We start from the raw sequence: 24,454 nt of genomic DNA on the forward strand, positions 1-24,454 counted from the left end.
CAATTGTGATGAAATCATGAATCAGCACATTTCTTTCCAATGACGTCAGCTGTAGTTGTATGAATGTGGTTGGTCAGCATGACGTCAGCAACTGTGATGAAATCATGAATCAGCACATTCCTTACCAATGACGTCAGCAATAACTATAAACCAGCAAATACAGTGTCATCCCACGAAATCATTTGAGCAAGTGCTTTTCAGGAGGAAAGATGTGTACTTCTAACGATAAAGAGTTCATCTTCGCAAGCTATTATCCAATAAATATATTTCAAACAAAACATGTGATGATTGGTATCAGTGCTAGAACATTTGACCCAGTGATTCGATTGGGCAAAGCAGAACAATTTGGTGTACAACTGACCTGTGAAGAATGGCAAATATTATGTTCACGAATCGACCAAATGAACGATTATTTTCATGATGAGCTAAATGTGACCATAGTCAAATCATTAGGCTCAAATCATGAAGTGGTGCTACGTACAGTCCTCGAAGAGAAGATGGTGCTGTTACGTAAAAAGAGTACATCTCATGTCCCTCGCAATATGGTGTATCTAACGGAAACTGAATGGAACAAATTCATCAGCGTATTTCAGTGTGTGAAACATGCAGTGGAAATGTGTAACAAAACAAGTATATTCCTGAAAAAGTACTATTTTGAAAAATGTGTTATGCATATTGTACAACATGTATCTAGATATTGTGATGGTTGTCAACATCGTTCTTGGGTGCATACCTGTATTGATAAACAGTTTATTTGTGATCAAATGGACATTGAGTTTCCACCAATTGATATTGCATTAGACCTTAAAAGACTTCAATTGGAATTAAAATTATATGCTAAAGACAAACTAGTGCAAGAAGTTCAAAATACATTGTATCGACAATATCCAGAACCACTATCTGGTATGGATGTATGTGGAGTGTAATAAAATGATCCATTTCAATGAATTGTGTTTTTTCATTTCAAGTACAACCCCAGGTTCTGACGTGTACTATTGCACCATAATGTTGTCAAAGGTTTTTGTTCTAAACAGTTCCGGTTCTTTACTAATAAGTGCACAAACTTTTAAAAATGTCAACTCAAACTTTGAAACAAAAATTTCAAACAAAAATCTTTGAAACAAAATTTTGAAACGAAAAAAAAATTCAAACAAAAAATTTCAAACCAAAAAATTCAAAAATTTTGAAACAAAAAATTTCAAACAAAAAATTTGGAAACGAAAAATTTTAAACAAAAAATTTTAAACAAAATTTTCGAACAAAAATTTTCAAACAAAAAATTTCAAACGAAAAAATTTTCAAACAAAAAATTTCAAACGAAAAAATCTCAAACAAAATTTTGAAACAAAAAAAATTTGGAAACGAAAAAATTTTCAAACAAAAAAATTTCAAGCAAAAAAATTTCAAACTAAAAAAAATTTACGTTTCACGGTTAACCGTCAAACTTTATCCGGTTTTTAACTATTCGATTAACAAATAAACGGTTTTGATCATATTTATCAGTGAGTGCAAAATGTTGAACGAAACCAAGATTTTTAAATGTTAAACAAAACTTAAAACTGAATACAGCAAAGATTTGAAAATCATCAGCCAATCAGATTGCATGAAAGATAGTGATCAACCAATCAGATTGCAGGAAAGATAGTGATCAACCAATCAAATTGCATTAACAATAACTTTGCCAGTGTTGTAGCATGTATTGCCTTTCGTCTATGAGTCATAAGATTCAATAAGGATAGCTATCAGATTTCAAATCAATCACCACCAATGATCTTAGACTATGAGCTGTGACTAAAGTTCAATGTATTGTTTCTAATTTCGCGCCTTATGTTAAAATTCTGCTTATCACCATTCCCAAATTTAAAGAATACTTCTCCTGATATACCTAAGTCTTAGAGTTAATATGTTCAATAAGGTCAATAATGTCCGTCAATTGTTTACCTGAGTAGAACCAACTGTTTTCTAGAAGTGTGTGTACTCAAACTTAAGAAGTACCACAACAAAGGAAATGAATCCCTGTACACTACCTCATCAAGGACAATCACGTGGTACAACGTCTTGCTTACGTTTATATTTGGCGTGAATAATCAAACCAATGACGTAATTTCATTTGACAATTCTTAAATTATACTACAAAGTTTTAATGTACCAATGTCCTGGACTCCTAATCCCATCATAGGTTAATAACTGATCACGTGATCATACTCATATTTGACAATGATTTACCCAAAGAACAATTACCAATTATTGATACGACAATAAGAAATGTACCCCTCCCAAAATTTAAGATTGGTACACAAATACACCTGTGTCTTATGAAAAAAAGTAATAAATCCTGTACTTATTCAATAATAAAACCGGTCAATAACATTTAAATTTTGAATATTTGGCCATAAGAGGAACACCAATGGGTCCTAGAAAACGTTTACCGAATTTTGAAAGGGGTGGGCCAAAGTACCCCTCCCAAATTTTTAAAGGAGTGCACAAATGTACCTATGTCTTATGATAGGGAATAGACCCCTATACATAACCATATAACCATATAAGGTAATAGAACCTCATCCAAGGGGATAACTTAGGTCAAACCAAACACGTGGTACAACGTATTGCTTACGTTTATATTTTGGCAATTTGTACCCCTAAAAGGGAACGAGGTGGACCACCCAAATTTATCATAATACATGTTAGGGTCCAGTACTATAATACCAAATATATAAAATGAGCAATTTCTAAAATTTAATGGGTGGGCCAAAGTACCCCTCCCAAATTTTTAAAGGAGTGCACAAATGTACCTATGTCTTATGATAGGGAATAGACCCCTATACATAACCATATAACCATATAAGGTAATAGAACCTCATCCAAGAGGTTAAATTGGGCCAAAAGACCAAACACGTGGTACAACGTATTGCTTACGTTTATATTTTGACAATTTGTACCCCTAAAAGGGAACGAGGTGGACCATCCAAATTTATCATAATACATGTTAGGGTCCAGTACTATAATACCAAATATATAAAATGAGCAATTTCTAAAATTTAAGGGGTGGGCCAAAGTACCCCTCCCAAATTTTTAAAGGAGTGCACAAATGTACCTATGTCTTATGATAGGGAATAGACCCCTATACATAACCATATAACCATATAAGGTAATAGAACCTCATCCAAGAGGTTAAATTGGGCCAAAAGACCAAACACGTGGTACAACGTATTGCTTACGTTTATATTTTGACAATTTGTACCCCTAGAAGGAAACGAGGTGGACCACCCAAATTTATCATAATACATATTAGGGTCCTGTACTATAATACCCAATGTTTAAATTGGTCAATTTCCAAAATTTAAGGGGTGGGCCAAGGTACCCCTCCCAAATTTTTCAAGGGGTGCATTAATGTACCCATGTCTTATGAAAGGTAATAAACCCCTGTATACGCCCATATAACTATATAGGGTAATAATACCTCATCCAAGGGGATAAATTAGGTCAAAACCCCCCGAAATTTGAATTTTTGGCAATTTTGTACCCCTAGAAGGGAATGAGGTGGACCACCCAAATTTATCACGATACATATTAGGGTCCTGTACTATAATACCCAATGTTTAAATTGGTCAATTTCTAAAATTTAAGTGGTGGGCCAAGGTACCCCTCCCAAATTTTTCAAGGGGTGCACCAATATACCCATGTCTTATGAAAGGGAATGAACCCCTGTATACGCCCATATAACCATATAGGGTAATAACACCTCATCAAAGGGGATAAAATCGACCAAAAACCAAACACGTGGTATAACGTATTGCTTACGTTTATATTTTTTGGCAATTTTGTACCCCTAAAAGGGAACGAGGTGGACCACCGAAATTTATCATAATAGATATTAGGGTCCTGTACTATAATACCAAATGTTGAAATTGGTCAATTTCCAAAATTTAAGGGGTGGGCCAAGGTACCCCTCCCAAATTTTTCAAGGGGTGCACCAATATACCCATGTCTTATGAAAGGGAATGAACCCCTGTATACGCCCATATAACTATATATGGTAATAATACCTCATCAAAGGGGATAAATTAGGTCAAAAACCCCCAAAATTTGACTTTTTGGCAATTTTTTACCCATAAAAGGGAACGACATAGACACCCAATACTAATAGAGGTACATACTATGGTCCTAGGCTACCATACCAAATTTTTAGATTTGGCAATTTCCAAAATTTAAGGGGGGTGGTCCTATGTACCCCTGCCAAAATTTAGGGGGTGGGCCATGGTACCCCTGCCAAAATTTAGAGGGGGTGGTCCTAGGTACCCCTAGGTCATTGACCCCGGGCCAGGTCATTGACCTTTGACCTATGACGTCATCAAGGTCAAATCGGCCATAACGGGGGGACTACTACTCTCGCGTTCGATTCCCGGCAGGAGCTCATGTGGTTTGGATTCCACGTTAATTAGTGGGTTCTGTCTCATATAGGCACGCTACTGAAAAGGACGTTAAACTAATAATCAACTCAACTCAACGTTGATAGAAAGGGTGTATACATGAGAATGTATTTTGTTTATGTCAAGGCGAAAGGGGACACGTATAGTGTGGAAAACGCAATCAGATGGACGTGATTTATGACGTGGGTAGCTGGACTTCTTTAAAAAGAAAACAAAGGAGCCAAGTGTCTGATTTCGTTCTTAAAGCCAAACAATCTACAAAGACCTTGGACAACACGTGATATGCGCTTGTCGTGTTAATCTTGATATTGCTGGATTCCAATCAACATCCATCAGCTCAAATAGGTTCATTCTCATGGTTTCAGTATTACTTTCTTCTTTCCCGTTTTTTTCTTCTTTTTTTATTTTTGTTTTATTCTCGCTTGAATATTAAATATTCTCTTTTGAATTTGTGTCTCAGTCGTAGATGTATTTGATATTTCGTTGCATTTCACTGTAATTACCTTCAAAGTTTCGGCTTTCCTTCGTTTACTTTCTGGTAGCTGTGACTTTGAAAGTACCACTGGAAACTCTTTTACAATATCCACAAATGCACTTTGATTGAAGCTATCGTTGCTACTTGACCGTTTCATGGCTTTTAAGATACTACGCCAGGGGTGCCCACAAGGGAGGGCTATGACGCAAACTGCGTCATTGAAATATTTGGGGGGGGGGTAAAAATGTATATAAATATATTTGAGAGGGTGTAAAATTAATCGAAAAGATTTTTTTTCATGGAAGAACACCTCCGGTTAGGCAACTGAGGGGGGGTGCGTCATGGACATGAGGGGGGTGGGCACCACTGACTACGCCATAGGTTAAAAACAACGAAATGACTGCGCGATGAATGGGAGAAATGAGTAATCACTTCTTTTATTGATACCACTCAGTGCTACGTGCAGAGGAAGTGCGAGTAAACGTTCATAAATCTGGAGCAGACTAGACCTGAGTAGTGGCTTGTTTTATTGATACGAAAAAAAATGAAATCTTTGAGTTTTACGCCCCACGGTTATGCCGGTTAGGCTAAAGGAGACGGTGATGATGAGTAATGAATGAAAGGTGGAATGAAGAAAGTGGGAGGAAACGGGAGAACCCCGAGAAAATCCACGCACACGGTGTTTGTCCACCACAAAGTTCACTTGATTATTGATACGAAATTGAGGGAGGAGATTACTCCAGCTGTAGTTACTCCGATTCTCGAGCAGGACTTCTCAGGAGTAGTTACTTATTTTTATTGATATCACCCAATGAAGCCAAAAAACAACCGAGCATCATTTGAGCCGGCACGTCTGATCGGCTACTCTCGTTTCCGCCATGATTGTTGGCTCGAAACATTGCGATCTTAGTGGCGCGGAGTGGGCAGAGTAGGTGTGGCGAAGCTGTGATGTATGGCTTCACGATTTTCTTGTATAGGCAGATCCTTGGGGCGCGTGCTATCTCTTTCCGCAATACATGGAAGCCTCTCTTTCCGCATACTCTCCTACCTACCTTAACAAAAATGATAATTACTGAGTCGACCTATAATTTCACTCATGTTATGTACGATAACTCGTGTACAATAATAGGCAAAATACGATTATTCAATAAATTTTGGTCCTACAAATAATAACTCTCAGTTAGTTAAAATTGAGAGAATACTGTTTTCTTTCTTTTTTCTTTCATTCATTCTTTCTTTTCTTTTTTTTTTTTTATATATAGAAAAGGATTTGAATCTTGAGCTCAGATAGGTCTCTTTCCGTATATATTTGCGTCAAGGCTCTTACAATTGCTTTTTCGAGTTGTTGAGTTGCGGTTTTCCATAATATTTCAAACATCGTTACGGAATGAACCCATATGACGAATAAATTTCAGATTAACGTCTTAAAAAAGATAAATAACGCATGTAAAGTAATATTACTAGACAAGTAGGTCTGATTATAAATATTTAACGATACGCCTTACGTTTATAGTGTAAATTTCGGCATTTGAAAATTATGAAATAAATTTAATACATTTCTTTATATGTGTTATATCAAAAACCACACGTAACGGTTATTACTGGGTGTTTGGTTGATCAGTTTATTGGAACTTAACGTCACAGGCGGATATACACTCTGTAAAGAAAAAATAGCGACACCTCAATTCTCAAGGAAACTTACACAGAAAACCATAGTTGCAGCCGGCTAGAAGAGGAATAGAAGGAAATTATGAGTGTGATAATTCATTTCCATTATCTGTGACACCTATGGTGTACAATGGTGCTTACTAATTATTTAGGTATCAGTAATATTCTCTCCAGATGGCACCTGAGAGCGTCTCGTAAATTATTGGGGTGAGAATTCTGCATTGCATTTGTGATGTGTAAGCCCAGGTAATTAGCATTTTGTGATTGTTCTATGCTTTGTAATTGTTTGAACAGTGAAAGTAGCAATATTGTTGTTGTGCAGTGTTGTTTTGGTATGAAATTGTTGCTACATGTGAACTGTAAACAAGTATGATTGGTAAGAAATGTGACTTGTCACGTGAACAAGACATACTTCTTGCTTTGCACAGCTAAGTTAAGGGAGATGGCTGGAATACTCAGAATTTACCATTCGACGGCAGAAAGAGTAATTCACAAGCAAAAATAGTATAAGAAATCATCCATTGTCAACAGTGTAATAGAAAAAAGAAAGCATCAACCAGAGCTGATCGCCAAATAAAATCAGTGGCACTGCAGAATTAAGGAATGACTTCCCCAAAAAATCGTTTTGATCTTGGAACTGCAGTCAGTCGTACGACTGTATTGTCTTAACTGTATGAGGAGGATATTACGAAGAAAAAACCGTCTGGAAAGTCGAAACTAACAAAAATACTGAAGACTTCAACACGTACGTTTGTGAGGCGATATGCTACTTGGACTTATGACAAATGGAAGCATGTTGTTTTCTCCATTAAAATGTTTAGAATAGTTGGAAACGATAGTGATGTGAAGTTGTGGATACGAATGAGCGAGAAACTTGATACGGATTTTGTTTAAGAGATGCAAATATTCAGTTACTGAGTCATGGTGTGGGCTTGCTTCAGTGTCAAAGACTCAGAACAATATTGATATATGTGAAGAGTCATTTGATGTACAAAAATGTCTTCAAATTCTGGTACGTAAAATTCTTCGAACAGCTAAAGATAACTTTCCTGAAGAAGATATGGACTACTTCATTTTCCAGGACGTAAATGTTTCATGTCAATGAACGAAAATCGTTAATACGTGGTGTAAGAATATGACTATTCAAAGACTCATGTGGCCTCCAAACTCACCTGACATGCATCCAATTGTAAAGTTTGGGTCGATATGAGCAGAAGACTCAATAGACAACTATCTCGGATAGAATAGAACTCCCGGAACAGATAATCCGGGAGTGATTCCATGAAATCAAGGTTGCATTTTGCAATAGCCTTGTCACCAAAAGGCCTCGACGATTCCCCTGCAAGTCCTAAAGCCCATGGTCCACATACGAAATCTAGTTTGATGTATTGTACCTCACAATGTTCGTACACAATATGTCTTACTTTTAAGAAATTACGTTTTTTGTTTTGTGCTATTATTGTTGATTTTTCATACTTTTATGTATAATTCTTCTCACAGTCGTTTTTGCTGAAAACACACATAGCTACTAATATATGCATATAAATTCATTATATGCATATAAAAAACCTGAAACTCCGGCGCAAGTATTAAGAATGAGCTGCTCATTAAGAATATGCATTGTAATATCATCAGCAATTCATGTAAAAACTCATATTGGTTAGTGTATGTTGTGAAAACCATATCCGAGCGAGTGTCGCTATTTTTTCTTTACAGAGTGTAGAAGGTAAAAACTACGGCAGGCATGTAGCCAGGATTTCGTGAAGGAGGGGGGAGGGGGTCCGTGACATGAAATACTGTGATCATAACACCAGGGGCTCGATCATTCTAAAGTATTTTATTGGAACATATATTGGTTCGTTTAGCCAGGATTTCCTAACGGGGGGAGGGGAGGGCGTGATATGAGATTCTGAAGACTCATAAGCTTGATCAATGTAAACTACTTTACTACCAACATATATTGATTTGTGAGGACAATAAAGTGAGGATGTGTTGCTAAGTATTTTAATAACAAACTATGAAGAAATCTCGAGTAATAAAAGAATAAACAAGTATTGAAAAAGATTTTACAATATTTACGTTCCTTTCTTTGTTCATTCAAATATAACAATTTTCCTTTCATTATGGTCTCAACTATTATGAAAAGTACTGCACATATTCACTATTACAAAAGTTTATACTCAATATTTATAAAATATTTTGCAGTATCTGCGTTCCTTTTTCTGTTGAATCAAATGCTAAAAGAACTCCTTTTCCATATAATTTTTGTTTTTATTATTTCGTCAACTACTGTCGGTTCCAAATGACAGGCTAAAGGATCAGTAGATAATTATTTTTGAAATAACATGTTTGATTTTGCAAGGATGCCACGACGAAAAATTATGATAAAAAATGTCCACGCTGTTACACAACGGCACTATGCTTTCGGAAACTTGATATCTCCCTGACTAGTAGCAGACATTCTGAGAATTCTGTATCTTTTCTAGAAATTTCAAATTCCCTGACTCTTCCAGGATATCTCGCTCACCTCGCTACCATGTATTTCAAATAATACAAATCTCCTCAGAAGATAGTTACCAAAAGCTTTCTGTAGTTCTTTTTTAAAATTTTTAACGCTGATCTTTCTTTTTCTCATTTCATTTTCTGTCATCCTTCCTTAATTTTTTCAATTCTGGTCTCGAAGGGGGGGGGGTGTCCGGACCCCCCTTTGGCTACGTGCCATTTTTGCTATTTCAAACATATTTGTCAATAATTACATGTATTCGTAAAATCATTATTTGAGGAACAAAAACGAAATATAAATTGAATAAACTGTTGTGGTTCGTGTACTAATTAAATCTTCAAATTTTAATGACAAAGCAAAAGAAAATACACATATCTTCCACACAAAGTTCTTTGCTTACATCTGCCCATAATTTGTGCACGACGTGTCGTTTGTGTAATCAGGATGAGTTTGGTTCCACAATGGAACTTTATCGAAAACACAATTTATTAAAGCATTAACATCTATTTCCATCTTTATTTTTATCATTTATTTATTTTGTTTTTAACTCCGCACCTCACAACGACGTGTGCTTTCACGCAAAACAAATTTTCTAGCGCTCAATTCCTCTGCAGACGACCCTTCATTCGCACGAATTCGGACGAACTATCCCAGCTTGTTTGGATCGTTCGCATTCGCATCTTTTCGTCGGTTTTCGCAGGTCGGAACTAGTCGAGGCACTCCAATTTACTTACAGGTGATGGGAAATTCGCATTCGGAAGCAATGGAGGCGCGGCCTTAGGAAGTCGAACCACTAGTTACTTGTAGTTAGTAGAAAGGTTCCCACAATGGCTAAGGAATTGATTTCTAATATCCGAATCTTCCATATAGATTATTGAACTACATAGCTTCACAGATTATTGTAGTAGAAACATAATAATAGTCGATAGTGCGACTGTAAAAAAGGAGTATGATAACATTATGACAGAAACGATAATTTAAAATTTGCTTACGATAATCTGTAGTGATACCGATGGCAACGCTGCTTTGGCGGATAATAGCCATTATTTTCTACATATCTATTGTCATTTGTTAGGGAAGTTCCAAGTGGAAGTTTCCCGTATTCTTCCGCGGTACACTTGAAGAAGAAGAAGAACAAATAACTGTTGGCGTCTAGTGTTGCGAGGTGTACGAGAAAACTAGCCATGGCTGCGTAAGTAATGCATTATATGTGTAAAAAATAGTTTAAATATATTCTATTGATACTTTGTAACTGGATGATATGAATATTTCCACGGTATTAAAAAATTTACGCAGTAAAATAAAGTATGTGTAGTACGTAGTCAAGGTTCAGGATTCGGTTCCCTCTGAAGCAAATTTAATTAAACATCGTTAACTTTCATCAATAATCCGTCTCCTTGACCATAAAAGGCATAACCATAGGACGTGAAACTACTTTTAAAAATGTGGAAGTATTATTTTAAAATTAAACAATAGAATAAATTGCAAAGGTAATGCGTTTGAAGCTACCGGTACATGTTTCTGTACTATTGACATACTGTCAGTACCACGTGGTGAGATGTAACAGTCTGACAATAAGAGCGGTAAACGCTTTGGAAATCAAGTGACACTTAGTGTTTTATCGTTGAGTTACAGACATCACCCATCTCTTTATTTCATCGATTATTTCGGCTGATATTTAGTATCTCCCCCAATCTAGCGAGCGAAGGAAGTTAGAAGCCCCAGAGGGCCCTTTTTTGTCTACCTTTATCACAATTGAAACACAAACAAGGTACCCGATTCTGAAGCCAAGAAACGAGTTGGGTAAATACTAAATACCATCCATGGAATTTATCATAGAATTTGTGACAAGTTGCTACTAACTACTAAAGGTGCCGTTTTACTATACAGATCCAGAGATTGTAAAATGTACGGAATAATTTGGGAGTCTTTAATTTGTCTATTTTATGTCGACAACAGAACCCAACGAACCCCTGCGGGGCTTCTAATGTCATTTTAGCAGCAGTGGGCGTAGAGTTTCCTTGGCAACAGACCTAAACATTCCAATGTTGCTGCTAGTAAAAACATATTTTCAGCAGGATAGATGCGATTTATGTATATCGTCGGCGGCAATTCAAAACCTGCTATGTGCATTTTGCAGGAGAAGCGAAAAACAGTATCCTGGTTAGCTTTTTGGCTTTATAAAAGTGATGTTATAAGTAATATTTGATGCTGCACGTAACTGGTACCTTCTCAAGTTACTTGAAAAGGTATCAAGTTACGTGCAGCATCAAATATTACTTATAACATCACTTTTATAAAGCCAAAAAGCTAACCAGGATACTGTTTTTCGCTTCTGCAAAATGCACATAGCAGGTTTTGAATTGCCGCCGACGAATATTATCTGTTGCCAAGGAAACTCTCCCCCCCACTGCTGCTAAAATGACATTTATGATATATATATATATATATATATATATATATATATATATATATATATATATATATATATATATATATATATATAGATATATATACACACATGGAAGTGATTTCACACAGCCCTCCCTTCCCAACAAGTACAAACTGGGATAACAAACATATCCTTTCATCCTTCCAAACAAACCAATATTTAAAGATTTTCTTCTCCGTTAAGACTGGTAGGACGGTTCCAGCTGATGGACTTACCGGGTTGTGCACGAAGTGGCAACAGCGTACTACGTGCTTCTCCAAACGTCAATTTGTTTATAGTTTTGAAAGCACTTTGAACTGTAAGGTTGCAACAGAGTTCCGCGGTGAGGGTGAAAGCGTAAACAACATCTATAGTGAGCTGCCGAAGAGGAAATGGTTAAAGTGGAAAATTCTCATCGTTCACCATTTACACACTTTACACATATTCATGATGTTACGACTTACTATTGATTAAAAAAAAAAATTCCTGGATAGTATTGCCAATTTTGGAACTGACTTAAATTCTATTAAAACAGGAAAAGACTAAATATTCAGTCTCCTGGCTGAATTAAGCCAGTTTTGATTAAATTCTAATTAAATAAAAACAAATGAGCCCAAGTTCTAAAGAAAAAAAAAATTCTAATTTACATACGCAATGGATTTTTTTTTTAAGTTCATCTCAGGTTCTTGCTAAAGTAGTAGACCAACGATGAGACTTTAATCAGTGTTCCATCTAGCACACGTGCGTCACTAATTTACAATATATATATATATATATATATATATATATATATATATATTATTATTATTATTATTATCATCTAATCTGCCATTAAATTTTAGTAGGACTTTCGGAACTTAAATCATAAATTCAATTTGGAATTAGTATTTATTGGTTCAGATTCAGAATCAAATTACAATTTAGAAGTATTAAAAAAATATGCCTTTTTCAGATAAATTGGTTCTAAATGTCTTGACACGGCAATATTTACATTTTATCATTCCATAGCTTATTGTAAACATATTGTTATCATAGTAAAAATTGTATCTTAGCTTCCCGGTACAAAGACGAAATAAACACATATGCATTGTAAATAAAGTTAAGTTACTCTTCACTGTACTATATTCATAGTGGTATAACATTTCATACAATAATGATTATCATAATTTTAAATTGATCCATCCATCTTTCATTAAGAAATACGAAAATGCGAGATTAAAAAAAAAAATAATTAAAATTTCAATGTTCCGTGCACTTCTGTCACATCTTACTTATATGTCCCAATTACACACTACATTATCATTTCAGTTACAACGTAAATTTTATATTTGTAGCATATTCTTAACTTGGCCTACATAATGAGCCATGGGACGACACGTTCAACTTAGTAATTACTACAATAATTACTACTATTAATGAAGATGCAATATATACAGATGATATGAAGAAGAAAAAAAAATACGATGTAAGACAGAGTTTGCACTTTCCTGATTATAATCCAAACATAATATTTTTATCGCATGGATCAATATACTGCACACAAATAGTATTCGAAGACTGACAAGTTGACCTAACATAACCTTCACGGAAGCATTTTCTGAGACTATTATTTTTAGTTGTACCGAATTAAATATATCAAAATTAAAATAGTGAATTGTGCTATAGTTTACATGTAAAAGTTTCGGAACAGTGTTAATATAGAGGTTAGGTTAGCTGAAAACCCTGCGGTGAATCCGTAAGATGCGTGACGCAATTTAAAGATTTAAGCACAGATATTAGTCATGACTTTCTTACTGATGTCCACAAAACTTTTAAACAAGTGATACATGCAGTTGGTACCATGAATCAAGTCGTCACCAGTCTAAATGATTCAGGAAAAAAATAAAGAAAGGTTTTACCTTCTTGTTATGAGTTGTTTGTATCACCTCCACTCTTCCGGTCCTCGCCTTCACCATAGATGGAAATCCGAGCTCCCGAAGAGTATAGTTGTTACCCACCAGGGGCGTCATTTAGGGGGGGGGGCAGGGAGGGACAATTGCCCCCCCCCCTGCGTTTGAGATTTATACAGATGTTATCAATAAAATAGTAGAAAATCAGTGAAAACTGCGAAATTTTACTTATATCAAGGGATCTTGCTCCCCCCTCCCCCCAAGCAAAATCTGAAATGACGCTCCTGTTACCCACAACTAATGAACCACCCGCCACTCATTCTTCGTAGCGTCCATAGGTGGTTATTTACTGTGACACATCACCCAAACATGTTTTCAATTTATAGACTTCAGAGCCTCCAAATTTTGTCCAAATAGATGCAGGTTGTGCCGAAAGAATAAAATTTAGAAGTGGTTTCACCTACTATAGCGTTTTGCTGGTAAAGATTTTTTTTTTTTTTTTTTTTTTTTTTTTTTTTTTTGTGGAGGGCTCTGAATGCATCACATTACTTCACACTTAATAGAGAAGGTAGTGCGTCATTCAATACCTGGCAATTACACACCCCATGCTAAACACAATATTTTCATCTTGCAAACTAAGAATTTTTACCATACTTACTTTCTTTAATTTTCAAACTTAACAAATTATTAGCAACTACGAAACATTCAACTATTTTAATAATTTCCCAAACTAAGAATGGTATATTTGTATATTTCACTTACATTTGTCATTCCTTTCACGTCAAAGGAACCAATCACCCGCACCCACATATTCGTTTCTTCCAACCTGAGAGTCACCATATTTGCCCCTGGAACTTAGCATGCAACAAACACGCGACAGTTGAAGAACGATAACCGCTAGTTGTTACAGCATGCCTTAATGTATGAATTTATTTACCCACATATGTATTGTAATCACGTATATAACGGGTGAGTTTAAATAATAAGAATTATGCTTTTATCATGTTAATACGAATTTATGTAGAAAATTTAGAAGAATTTGATATAAGGTTAAAATCACATTTGTAATTAATTTTGATTTAATCATATCTTTACGTTAACTTACGGTGCGGTACAGACATAGTATAGACCTCACCATTTAGAGGCTTTTCTGACATTATTATTAACGGATCATAATAGAACATTAAAATAACCTTCACGAACAAGTCAAGCTAAACAAGTAACAAAAATGAATGGCACGATTTTACAACGTGGGGACCATTCACACAAACAACAAAATAACTAACAATGTACGTTACCGATAGACGGTACGTTACAATGAAAACATTTACATACATTCTCAATTACTCTACATGCGTACTTATTTCATTTATTTTTCACTTTATCCAACGTTTTCACCCTGAACATCTGGGTAACTGACCCTCTTCTTCCCGCTGGAACTCCTCGATTTTGACTATTTTTACACCTGATTATGACTATACATCTTTTACCTGTATTCGACTAATTGTTCTTTCTATACTTTAACCTACATAACTAACAGTTTATATTTAAATACATATTTCTTACTATATATAACAGGTAATACGACTAGAAAATCGACTAAAAAATGCAAATGGCCGCTTCCGCCATTTGTAAAATTTGTTACAATTTCAGTACAAGTAATTCAATTTATCCACATTTTTAGCATACTAGGCTTAAAGCTGATGCTCCTTTAAATAACACCGATAACGGTGAAGAAGACAAGACAAGGTTGCAATTATTGGAGTAAGATGTCCGTATCGGGGGATCAAATTTGATATTTAAACTTATTTCAAATAACTTAATATACTTGCAGAATTTTTTTATATTTAACTGGAAGTAAAGAAAGAGGGATGGATGTTGCAATTACTATAATAAGATGTGCATATCTCAAAACTCCTTATAGGATAGGCATAAAATTCACTATTTAGACTTAAATTATTTAAAACTTGTTCCAGCGCTTTTTGACATTTGACCGAGAGAGAGAGAGAAAAAAAAAAAAAGATTGAAATGAAAAGGGACGAGGCTTACGGAAGACTATATCTCTGTATCCCTTAAGGCTAGGCATTCAAAATTTGATATTTGGAGCTTGTTCCACAGCTTTTCGATGTTTGACATAGAATCGAAGAAAGATGGATTAGAGTAGTTTACTAAGATGCACATACGAGTATTTAGATTTGCATGTAAGATTTCGGGTTCAGGCGAATTTTATATGAAAGACTCACAAGAACTCAAAATATTGTCCGCAGTAACACGTGGTGGCATTTGCTAGTCTACAGTTACATGGAGGAGAAAATGATTACTTTTTGACAGGGTTGGCAAAAACCATGTTTTTTTATTGAAAATAAAACAAAAGCCGGTTTTTTGGTTTAAATAATTTGCTCTATGTATTTATATCACATATGGACAGAAATAAGTTTGTTTCATCTTGGTATTATTATTAAACAACCGGGTTATGCTGGAAGGGGTCACATAAGCTTAAAGCAGAATACAGACCGTTTCTCGACTTACATTCGAAATTGCCCTCCATTTGAACTCGAATTTGGGACTAATTGGCCACAAATACAATACGTCTGCCGACTCACTCACGAAGGACTCCTGATACGTTGTACTGATCTTTACATACCTGTTAATGTAATTGCCAAGAGTCATTTCAGAAGGACAAAATGATAAACAGTTGAACAAGTGAAACCATTATACATAATTACATATGAATAGTTTTCAAAGTACTGCAGAGTACAGAAGAACTAATTAGCCCAAGTTAGGTCACTACGACTTTTATTAGTCCAAGTTAAAGAAATACAAAGACTTAATTTACATATCAGTAAGAAAAGTGAATAAAGATACGAATTATTTGAGCACTTTGGCTCTGACCCATTTATACATAAATAGATACGAAAGGTACTTCTGATTTCATTAAATGCTTCTCATGCGGTTTGTATGTCCCCCCCCCCCTCCCGAAATAAAGGACAGCATTTCGATGTATTTTATCAATAGTAAACATTATTAAAACGAAACAATATTTAGAATTTTTCTTTGCTTGCAATTGCAGAACAATAATAATGAACTACTGAAAAATCACAAAAGAAACACTCATAAACTTACATTAAAAAATAAGTTGCTTTTGTAGTATAATCTCTTTGAGTAATGAATGGGGAATTTAGGTTTGAATATAATACGAATAATATACGGGAGTGAAACGTGGTAACCCACAAATGTGTGTTCATCAAGATTTTACGAATACTTACTCTTTTACATAAATTTTTCGTTTTTTGGTTTAAACCAGTTTTTTCAGTTGGTTTAAACCAGCCAACCCTGCTTTTTGAGTTTGTGAAACAGTAATATTTAGATTGAGTGCATACTACATGGATTCTGTGTAATTCCTTGAATTGCTTGCGAGGTCCCATATTTTTGAAGCCGAGTGTTTTAAAACTTAATGCTTCGTTTTTCCGACGAGTTTGTAATTCAGAAAGGAGGGGTTTCTTCTCCCATCCTCGATAGAATTTTTCTTGCATTTTGATGTAAGTAATCATCTCCCAAATTTGTGACACGGTATTCATTGATATACTGTACACTGATGAGAGAAAAAAATCGACATATTTTTGGAACTGGGAGGCTAGAATATTTTGCTTAAATTTTGTGCTTTTGTGTGTGTGTGTGTGTGTGTGTATTTTCTGTATTTTTTGATGGTTTAGGTAGGTTTACGTTAGTTTAGGTTAGGATATTTGGAGTTTGGGGGAGGAGGCAGAATTCTTCGCTTAAAATTCGTACTTACTTCCTATATTTTCCGTTTTTGATGATTTAGGCTAAGTAGGTTAGGTTAGTGTTTAGTAACTACACTTCATGATTTCACTACACGTAACATCAACTAATTTCTCCTGTAAACGTGGTGATTTTACCCGATTTTGGCCCCCCAGTTCCAAAATTATCCCAAAAAGTCAGATCAGGATTAAAGACCGCGTTAGAGAGATCAAAAGGAGGCTGCGGTTTCTGATTATCAAGATATCTTGATACGTCACAATTTAGAATTGAAGATGTTGAGATTTTAAACAACACTGCACAGTTTGAGAGAAGAAACTGGTAAGAGTGCACTTTGTGCAGAATATTCATAGAAACCAATACTTAAACGAGCCCTGCGGGTTTCTAATAATCCCTTCGCTCGCTCAGCTGTTTTGTGAAGTAACACTGGAGATCTTATATTTGCAAGATTGGAGGAGAAACTAAAACATACCCAAATCTCACTCTGTTGCATGTCTTTCATCAGTGAACTAGAGATTTCTTAAGCAAAGCTTAGTGTCTATGTGAGTTCTGTGAATTATTTGTGAACATACCATTTCGTCAACATTGATGGTTTAAATTAATAAAGGTAGAGGCAACTATTAGCAAACTAAAGATAGAAGTTCCGTCATTCCAGCACGTTTTTCCTCCCTGTTTTTTACTGTAAAAGTGCAAGATAATAATTTCAATTTTAATGGGGTTTGTTTTCTCATATTGTCTTGGAACAGATAGAAAAAAAAAAAAAATAGTTACTGATGTGAGGAGTTGCGTAATCGTCGCCAGTCGAGACATGCCTCGGTACAGTTATGTTAGTTGAATAATATAATATAATAATAATAATATAATAATAATAATTATAATTATAATAATAATATAATATAATTATTACTAACGACAGAATTTTTTAAAAAAAAAAGTGGCGTTTGGTCTGTCCCCCCCCCCCCTCTTATCCCAACTTCTTTATACAGTTCGTTGCGTAAGTACTTCGAGAAAAATCCTCGGATTATTAAGAAATGCCCAGAGGATAGGGCATTGATAAATGTTATAAGAGGATGTATTATAATAATTCCAAATTAAGTTACAGTTTGTGTGTTGATGAAGTTTTGGACTCCCTAAGTCATGTGGTTAATTTCAGGTAACTTTAATACATTTGAAGAAAAAGTTAGTTCATAAATTTGAAGAACAAGCTAAGATTTATTGGTTTGAAACTATATTTGCTGAAAGTTATCACAGGGATTGCAATATGTACACCACTCAAGTAACTAATTTTGTAGGGAGTAAGAAAGACGTTCTAGCATCTTAACTTTACATAGAAACACCCTCATTGCAACTACTCACACAGAGTGAGTTGTCTTTTGTTTTGTTGAAATTGTTACGTTGGTGTGAAACGAGATGTTTCCTGATGTAGATAACGTCGGTATCTCAGCATAGTTTACTTCTAGTTGTATTCTTGATTTCATACAGGGTGGATTGATTTAAATCAGTCTGATTTAAATCACTTGATTTTTTTCATAAAAATCGTTGATTTAAATCAAATTTCGAAATGAATTAATTTAAAGTGAAAGTAAGTAAAATCCCGTTTCTCTTCTGTTATTTCGATTATGGAAGATAATAATCATAATACAATGAGACTCAAATGTATGTAAGCACAGTATGAAAACGAGTATTATGTAGGGAACGATCAGGGAAAATCCCGTTTGAACGGGTTACGGGTGAACCCTGCTTTCTTCCCTTTGTAACACAGGGTTTTAAAATTTCTATTCCAACGGGGAATCACCATGAACATTTAAGATGAAAGCTCTTTTATGTCCACGTCTATTTGTTTGTTTCCAGATAATAGGGGCATATTTAGAGGGGTCCGATCCCCTCCTAAACAAAAAAAAAAAAAAAAAAAAAAGATTTTAAAATTTTGTGCGAAATTTATGTACTAAATACATAGAAGTTCCTCGGGATAGTAATACCACAAATTTTGGTTGCGTTAAAATATCGAATAATACTTTTGATAAAGTGGATACTTGACCCCATTGCAGAACATGCCGCGATCTGCGATGTGATCGCAGAAAATTTGCCGCGCCTGTGCAGGAAAAATTGTCAGAGGAAATAAAATAGCCAACAGAAAAGTATAAAAACGTGCCTGCTATGTATAGATGTCTTAATGCATTTGAACTGTTTTTCACATCACATAAAGCATATTTTTAATAATCACAATTGTTTCTTCTGCTGGAACTGATCTTCTTGATTTTTTTTATTTTGGAATTCCTGCAGAAAATTTTTGACTTACAAAAGCTCATCGCATAAAGACAAAGAAAGTTCTGCCATCGGCTAATGTATAGGATCAGAAAACGATATTCACGAAGAAATTAAATATCGACTAAAAGCAGGGAATTCGTGTTATTATTCAGTTCAAAATCTCTTATCGTCGCGAATTCTGTCGAGGAATTTGAAGCTTTAAAATATATAAAACTATAATTATGCCAGTTGTGCTGTATGGTTGTGAAACATGGTCGCTTACGCTGAGGGAAGAACGCAGACTGAAAGTATTTGAGAATAAAATTCTGAAACGAATATTCGGAACCCAAAGGAACGTAAATGAGGAATGGCGAAAACTTCATGATGAGGAATTGCATAATTTATACCATTCACCAAACATTGTTAGGGTCATCAAATCTTGGAGGCTCAGGTGAGCAGGACATGTAGCGAGAATGGAAGAAAGTAGGAACGCTTTCAAAGTTTTAACTGGAAGTCCAATCGGAAAACGACCATTAGGAAGACCTAGGCGCAGATGGGAGGACAATATTAAGATGTATCTCGCAGAAATAAGAATATAAAATAGAAACTGGATTCAGTTGACTAAGGATAGAAGTCAGGAGAGCTTTTGTGAACATGGCATTGAACCTCCGGGTTTCATAGATCATAGAGTGAGTTAGTTAATTTTAGGCGAAATTTATGTACTTTATATGTATTTCGTGCCGCTAGCTAGTTCCAATTGTTTAAAAATATGCCCCTGCCAAATATCAGTAACTTTCGTGAAAAGAAAAGTGTCATGTTGATATACATTGCTGTACTTTTTCCTTAATGCTTAAAACATTATTTGGGATTGAAATAGGTTAACGATTGGGAATTAATTCAAAATTAAAACCCAATACTTTCACTTAAATGGCATAATTAACATTTAATACTAATTCCTAATGTTTTTTCTTCAGTTCTCGACTTGTATTATACGAAGAAAAAGATTTGATTTAAATCAAAAAAATCGATTTAAATCAAAAAAATCAACAAAAATGATTTTTTTGAAAAAAATCATGATTTTTTTCCACCCTGATTTCATATAAAATAGTCTACACCAGTTTCAAACCTCCGGACTTCGGTTTTTTAAATTAATTATAACCAATCGTTAACATTTGTTACAACCTTAAACTTCAAATTGATAGACAAAACAGAAAAAAATTGAATAATGCTGAATACGCTATACGCAACAGATTTGCACGTGTGAAATAGATCTACGAAGTGAGTTTCAATGTTCTGCAAGTGCACAGAAAACAATTTGAATGCTCTTAATTGTGAACCACTATCCTTTCTAAAAGTATCGTACCTTTATTTCCATTCCTTTGTGTGAAATAGCCCTTTTATAAGCTTTCCTTTCTTTCACGGTATTGTATTACCAAAATAATTGTCGCATTCCCTTTTCATCTTTAAAGTTAAGAACGTTACTAACGAAACTATAATTTTTCGCATAAACAAAATTAAGTAGAAGATTCAAAATTCGCTGGAAAAGAAAACCTGGGAATACAATGCTTGTGTACTCGGTCATTTAATGTTTCCAAAAGGCCTACGACTCTGTTAGGTGGGAAACATTGTATAACATTTTTACCGCATTTGGAATACTGTAAAAAATAGTTATATTAATTACTAGCTGAAATACTAGTTCTTTATCAGGTTGGCAGAGTTAAGGTTTATTCAGTATATCATGCTTCAAGGTAAGTAATCAGTGAAACAAAGAAGGAAGAACAACGCCTTTTGCGTTTTCCCGGTCAGTTCCTAGACAATCTACCATGTCCATTCTTGCCTAAACTTTAGGTCAAATGTCATCGGTATTGTCACCAATCAGCTTAGAGATAATGAAAACTGGATTCAGCATTAATATCGATAATGTTTGACATGCTATTTTTCAGGCTCTCCCAACTGCCCACGATGATGAGGGCTACAGTTTGACTTGAAAGGCGTCGAGTGTGTTACTGTTCATCTCAGCGACCCCGAAAATTATGAATTTGACATTAATATTCGGCGTCCCTGGTATTTATAATCTCCCTTTTTGCATACGTTTTGACCCCCACCTCCCATAATTCTCATGCAATTTTGTTCTAGAACACGCTATAAAGAAAGTTAAAGATAACCGGGGCATAGAGACGAATGGTACTCACAAGGTTATGGCTTATGCTAATGAAATGAAGCTGATTGCAGATAACACGAGGACAATAGAAAGAAATGCAGTAGTTTTATTCAACATCTGTATGAACATGCGGAGAAAATTAAATACATGGAAGTTACCCTGACCGTAATACTCCAAATGATGTATACGTGAAATGTCAAATAATACTTGCAACAAAGTGGATACTTTCAGGTTTCTAGGACCAACATTAACAGGCCAAAACTATATCTACTAAGAAATTGTCAACTAAAAGCAGGAATATTGTGTTATTATTCAGTCCATAGTAGTCAGTCTTCGCGAATTCTGTCGAGGAATTTGAAGCTTAAATATATAACTATAATTATGCCTATTTGAACTATACAGTTGCGAAACATGATCGCGTACTGTAAAAGAAGAACGCAAATTGAAACTACTTTAAAATTAAATCCTAAGACGAATATTTGGACCCAAGACGGACGGGAATGGGAACGGCGGAAACTTCATAACGTGGAACTGCATAATTTATACGGTTTACCGAACATTGTTAGGGTCATAAAATCTAGGAGGTCTAGATGGGTAGGTCATGTAGCCAGAATAGAAGTAGAGATGCTTTCAGAATTGTTAACTGGAAACGATCGGAAAAAGACCATTAGGAAGACTTAGACATAGATAGAAGAACAATATTAAGATAGATGCCGCGGAAATAGGAATACAAAAAAGAAAGAATTCACTTGGCTAAGGACAGAAGTCAGTTTGAGAGCTTTTGTAATTGCGGCATTGATCCTCCGGGTTTAGTAGGCAATGAAATTCAATAATAAGTTCTGAGGTCACTTAATATTTCAGCCCAAATATGTGGCTTGAATGTTTCAGTACAGGTGTAAAGAATAAATAAATAAATAATACCACCTGCAACATGTATTCCGTCCAAATAAATGACACTCCTGCCTTAAAATACACTTTTCACTTGAAAGATTTTTTTCGTTGATGATTTACGTATACTCCAAAAATTTAAATAATCGTTCGGGTTATACAAGAATTTTTCCTTACCAGATATCTTGTACTAACTTGAAAGTTCTTATTGTCAGGGCTTGAAAAGTCCACTTGCCTGCTCGCCAGTGGCGAGTACTTTTTTACATTTGGCGAGTTAAGTACGATCATTCAAAAACATGAATTCAAGAATAAATAGCACATAACACTATTTTTTATTTATAAGAGACAAAATAAAAAAATGTATTGGTACTTTTACTGTTTCGCAAAGTGACTTCCACTAAAAGCATAAACACGGTGATTGCAAAATGGTCTGGTTAGATTTTTTGGTTGGCGAGTACTTGCAAGCAACATTTTTCAAGCCCTGCTGATTGCATTGTATCTCGTTAGTAGATATTCAAGGTAATGATTGTGTGGTAGATACACTGTACTCACCTTTGTACTTTTTTTTTTCTTCTTATGCATTAATAAACATCAATATTTCAATCCACGTAGGGATTTTCTTCGGGATCAGTTTACTCCTTTAGGCTTGGAAACCTATTACTCACATTCTTTGAGTTATTTTATTATTATTATTATTATTATTATTATTATTTTGTGTATTTCAGTCGTGATCCTTAATCCGGTGTTGAGTTTTTTCTTGTTTGAATCTTGCTCCTTTACAGAAGTTTTTTGCAGAATATTGCAGTTTATGTAAAGGTTTCTCTTCTTACTTCACTTAAACTAATATTTGTTAGCTTGACTGCGTAAGAAGTGACATAGAAATCGTACACGTATTCTCAATCGGAATTTTTCATTGATTCTTATATTCAACTAAAGAATCCCATGATAGTGTCAATATACCAAAAGTAAAGAAAAGGAGAGAAAGGAAGTCTGTGACATTAATGGAAATCAGCATTTCTATTGCAATCTGAAGATAGCGAAGCCAAAATATATCATTTACTTAAATCGAGAATATCTTGATCTATAATTTAATTCTGATTGGGAGTATGTGTACCATTTCTTTGTCACTTTTTACCCGGTCCAACTATCTAACCATTTGCTTTACTCTTTTGTGAGAAAACTCAGCAAAAAATACCAGAAAACTGTTGAATTTACATATATATATATAGGGTGACTGGTAGGTCGATATATTCCTTTTCTACAAGTACTTACGAACATTTACGCCTATATGAACCGGGTGTCGAAAATCAATAGTTTGAGTAATTGCACATGTGTGATTTGAAATCTGCCTTCTAACAAGAGGTGCGCAGGAGTTTTTACTCTGACCCACTTCCACATATCGTAGAGCGATGAAATTTTACGTGTGGAATCCTGTGTGCCTATGCAGGCCATGTGGTAATGTGCGGCTCGTAACTCAGCATCATTGCTGTGTTATAGTTACGAACGTGAAGTAAGGTGTGATGGTCCAAAATCCATTACTGCACCTCAGAAAATAGCGTGGCAACATCGCAGAAGTACTTGCCCCCTAGAAAATGACTGCATGGTTGGGAAGAGGTGGAATGAAGATGGTTGTCGATCAAGAGAAAACGTGAACTATGACTTGATTTCGTACCCAGGGTCGTGTATCTGTCTGGCCAACATTCGAGCAGTGAACATGTGCGTGTTTTCCAGGAGTAGAAAACCTTTTGTCAGCATGCCACGCTCTGGGACTTCACTGCTCCTAACACACGCGGCAGTGTGGCATAGTATATCCTGGAAATTGTGGTACTCTTTGCCTGGAAAGCGAGTAGTAATACCCTATGCAGATCCCAAATAAACTAATCATCACTTTGATCGCTCAGAGTTGAAGACGGACTTTCTTTGGTGACGGTACGTCGGCATGCTGTTATTGGTTTGACTAAATTTTCCCTGGTTTTCTTCACTCC

The 24,454-nt window shown here is 35.1% G+C and overlaps 1 protein-coding gene across 1 annotated transcript in view; it reads left to right on the forward strand.

The window, feature by feature from the left end:
- The first annotated feature begins 10,110 nt into the window (after window positions 1-10,110).
- The window catches only part of SmD2 (small ribonucleoprotein particle protein SmD2), a 32,697-nt gene continuing 18,353 nt past the window's right edge, over window positions 10,111-24,454 (forward strand). The window contains exon 1 of the mRNA XM_081738071.1: window positions 10,111-10,268. Coding sequence (XP_081594197.1) covers window positions 10,261-10,268 — 8 coding nt within the window. The 5' untranslated portion in view covers window positions 10,111-10,260. The remainder of the gene's footprint in view (window positions 10,269-24,454) is intronic.

Source organism: Thermobia domestica, chromosome 14 (genome assembly GCF_964235325.1).
Source record: "Thermobia domestica chromosome 14, izTheDome1.hap1.1, whole genome shotgun sequence".
NCBI classification, from domain to species: Eukaryota; Metazoa; Arthropoda; class Insecta; order Zygentoma; family Lepismatidae; genus Thermobia; species Thermobia domestica.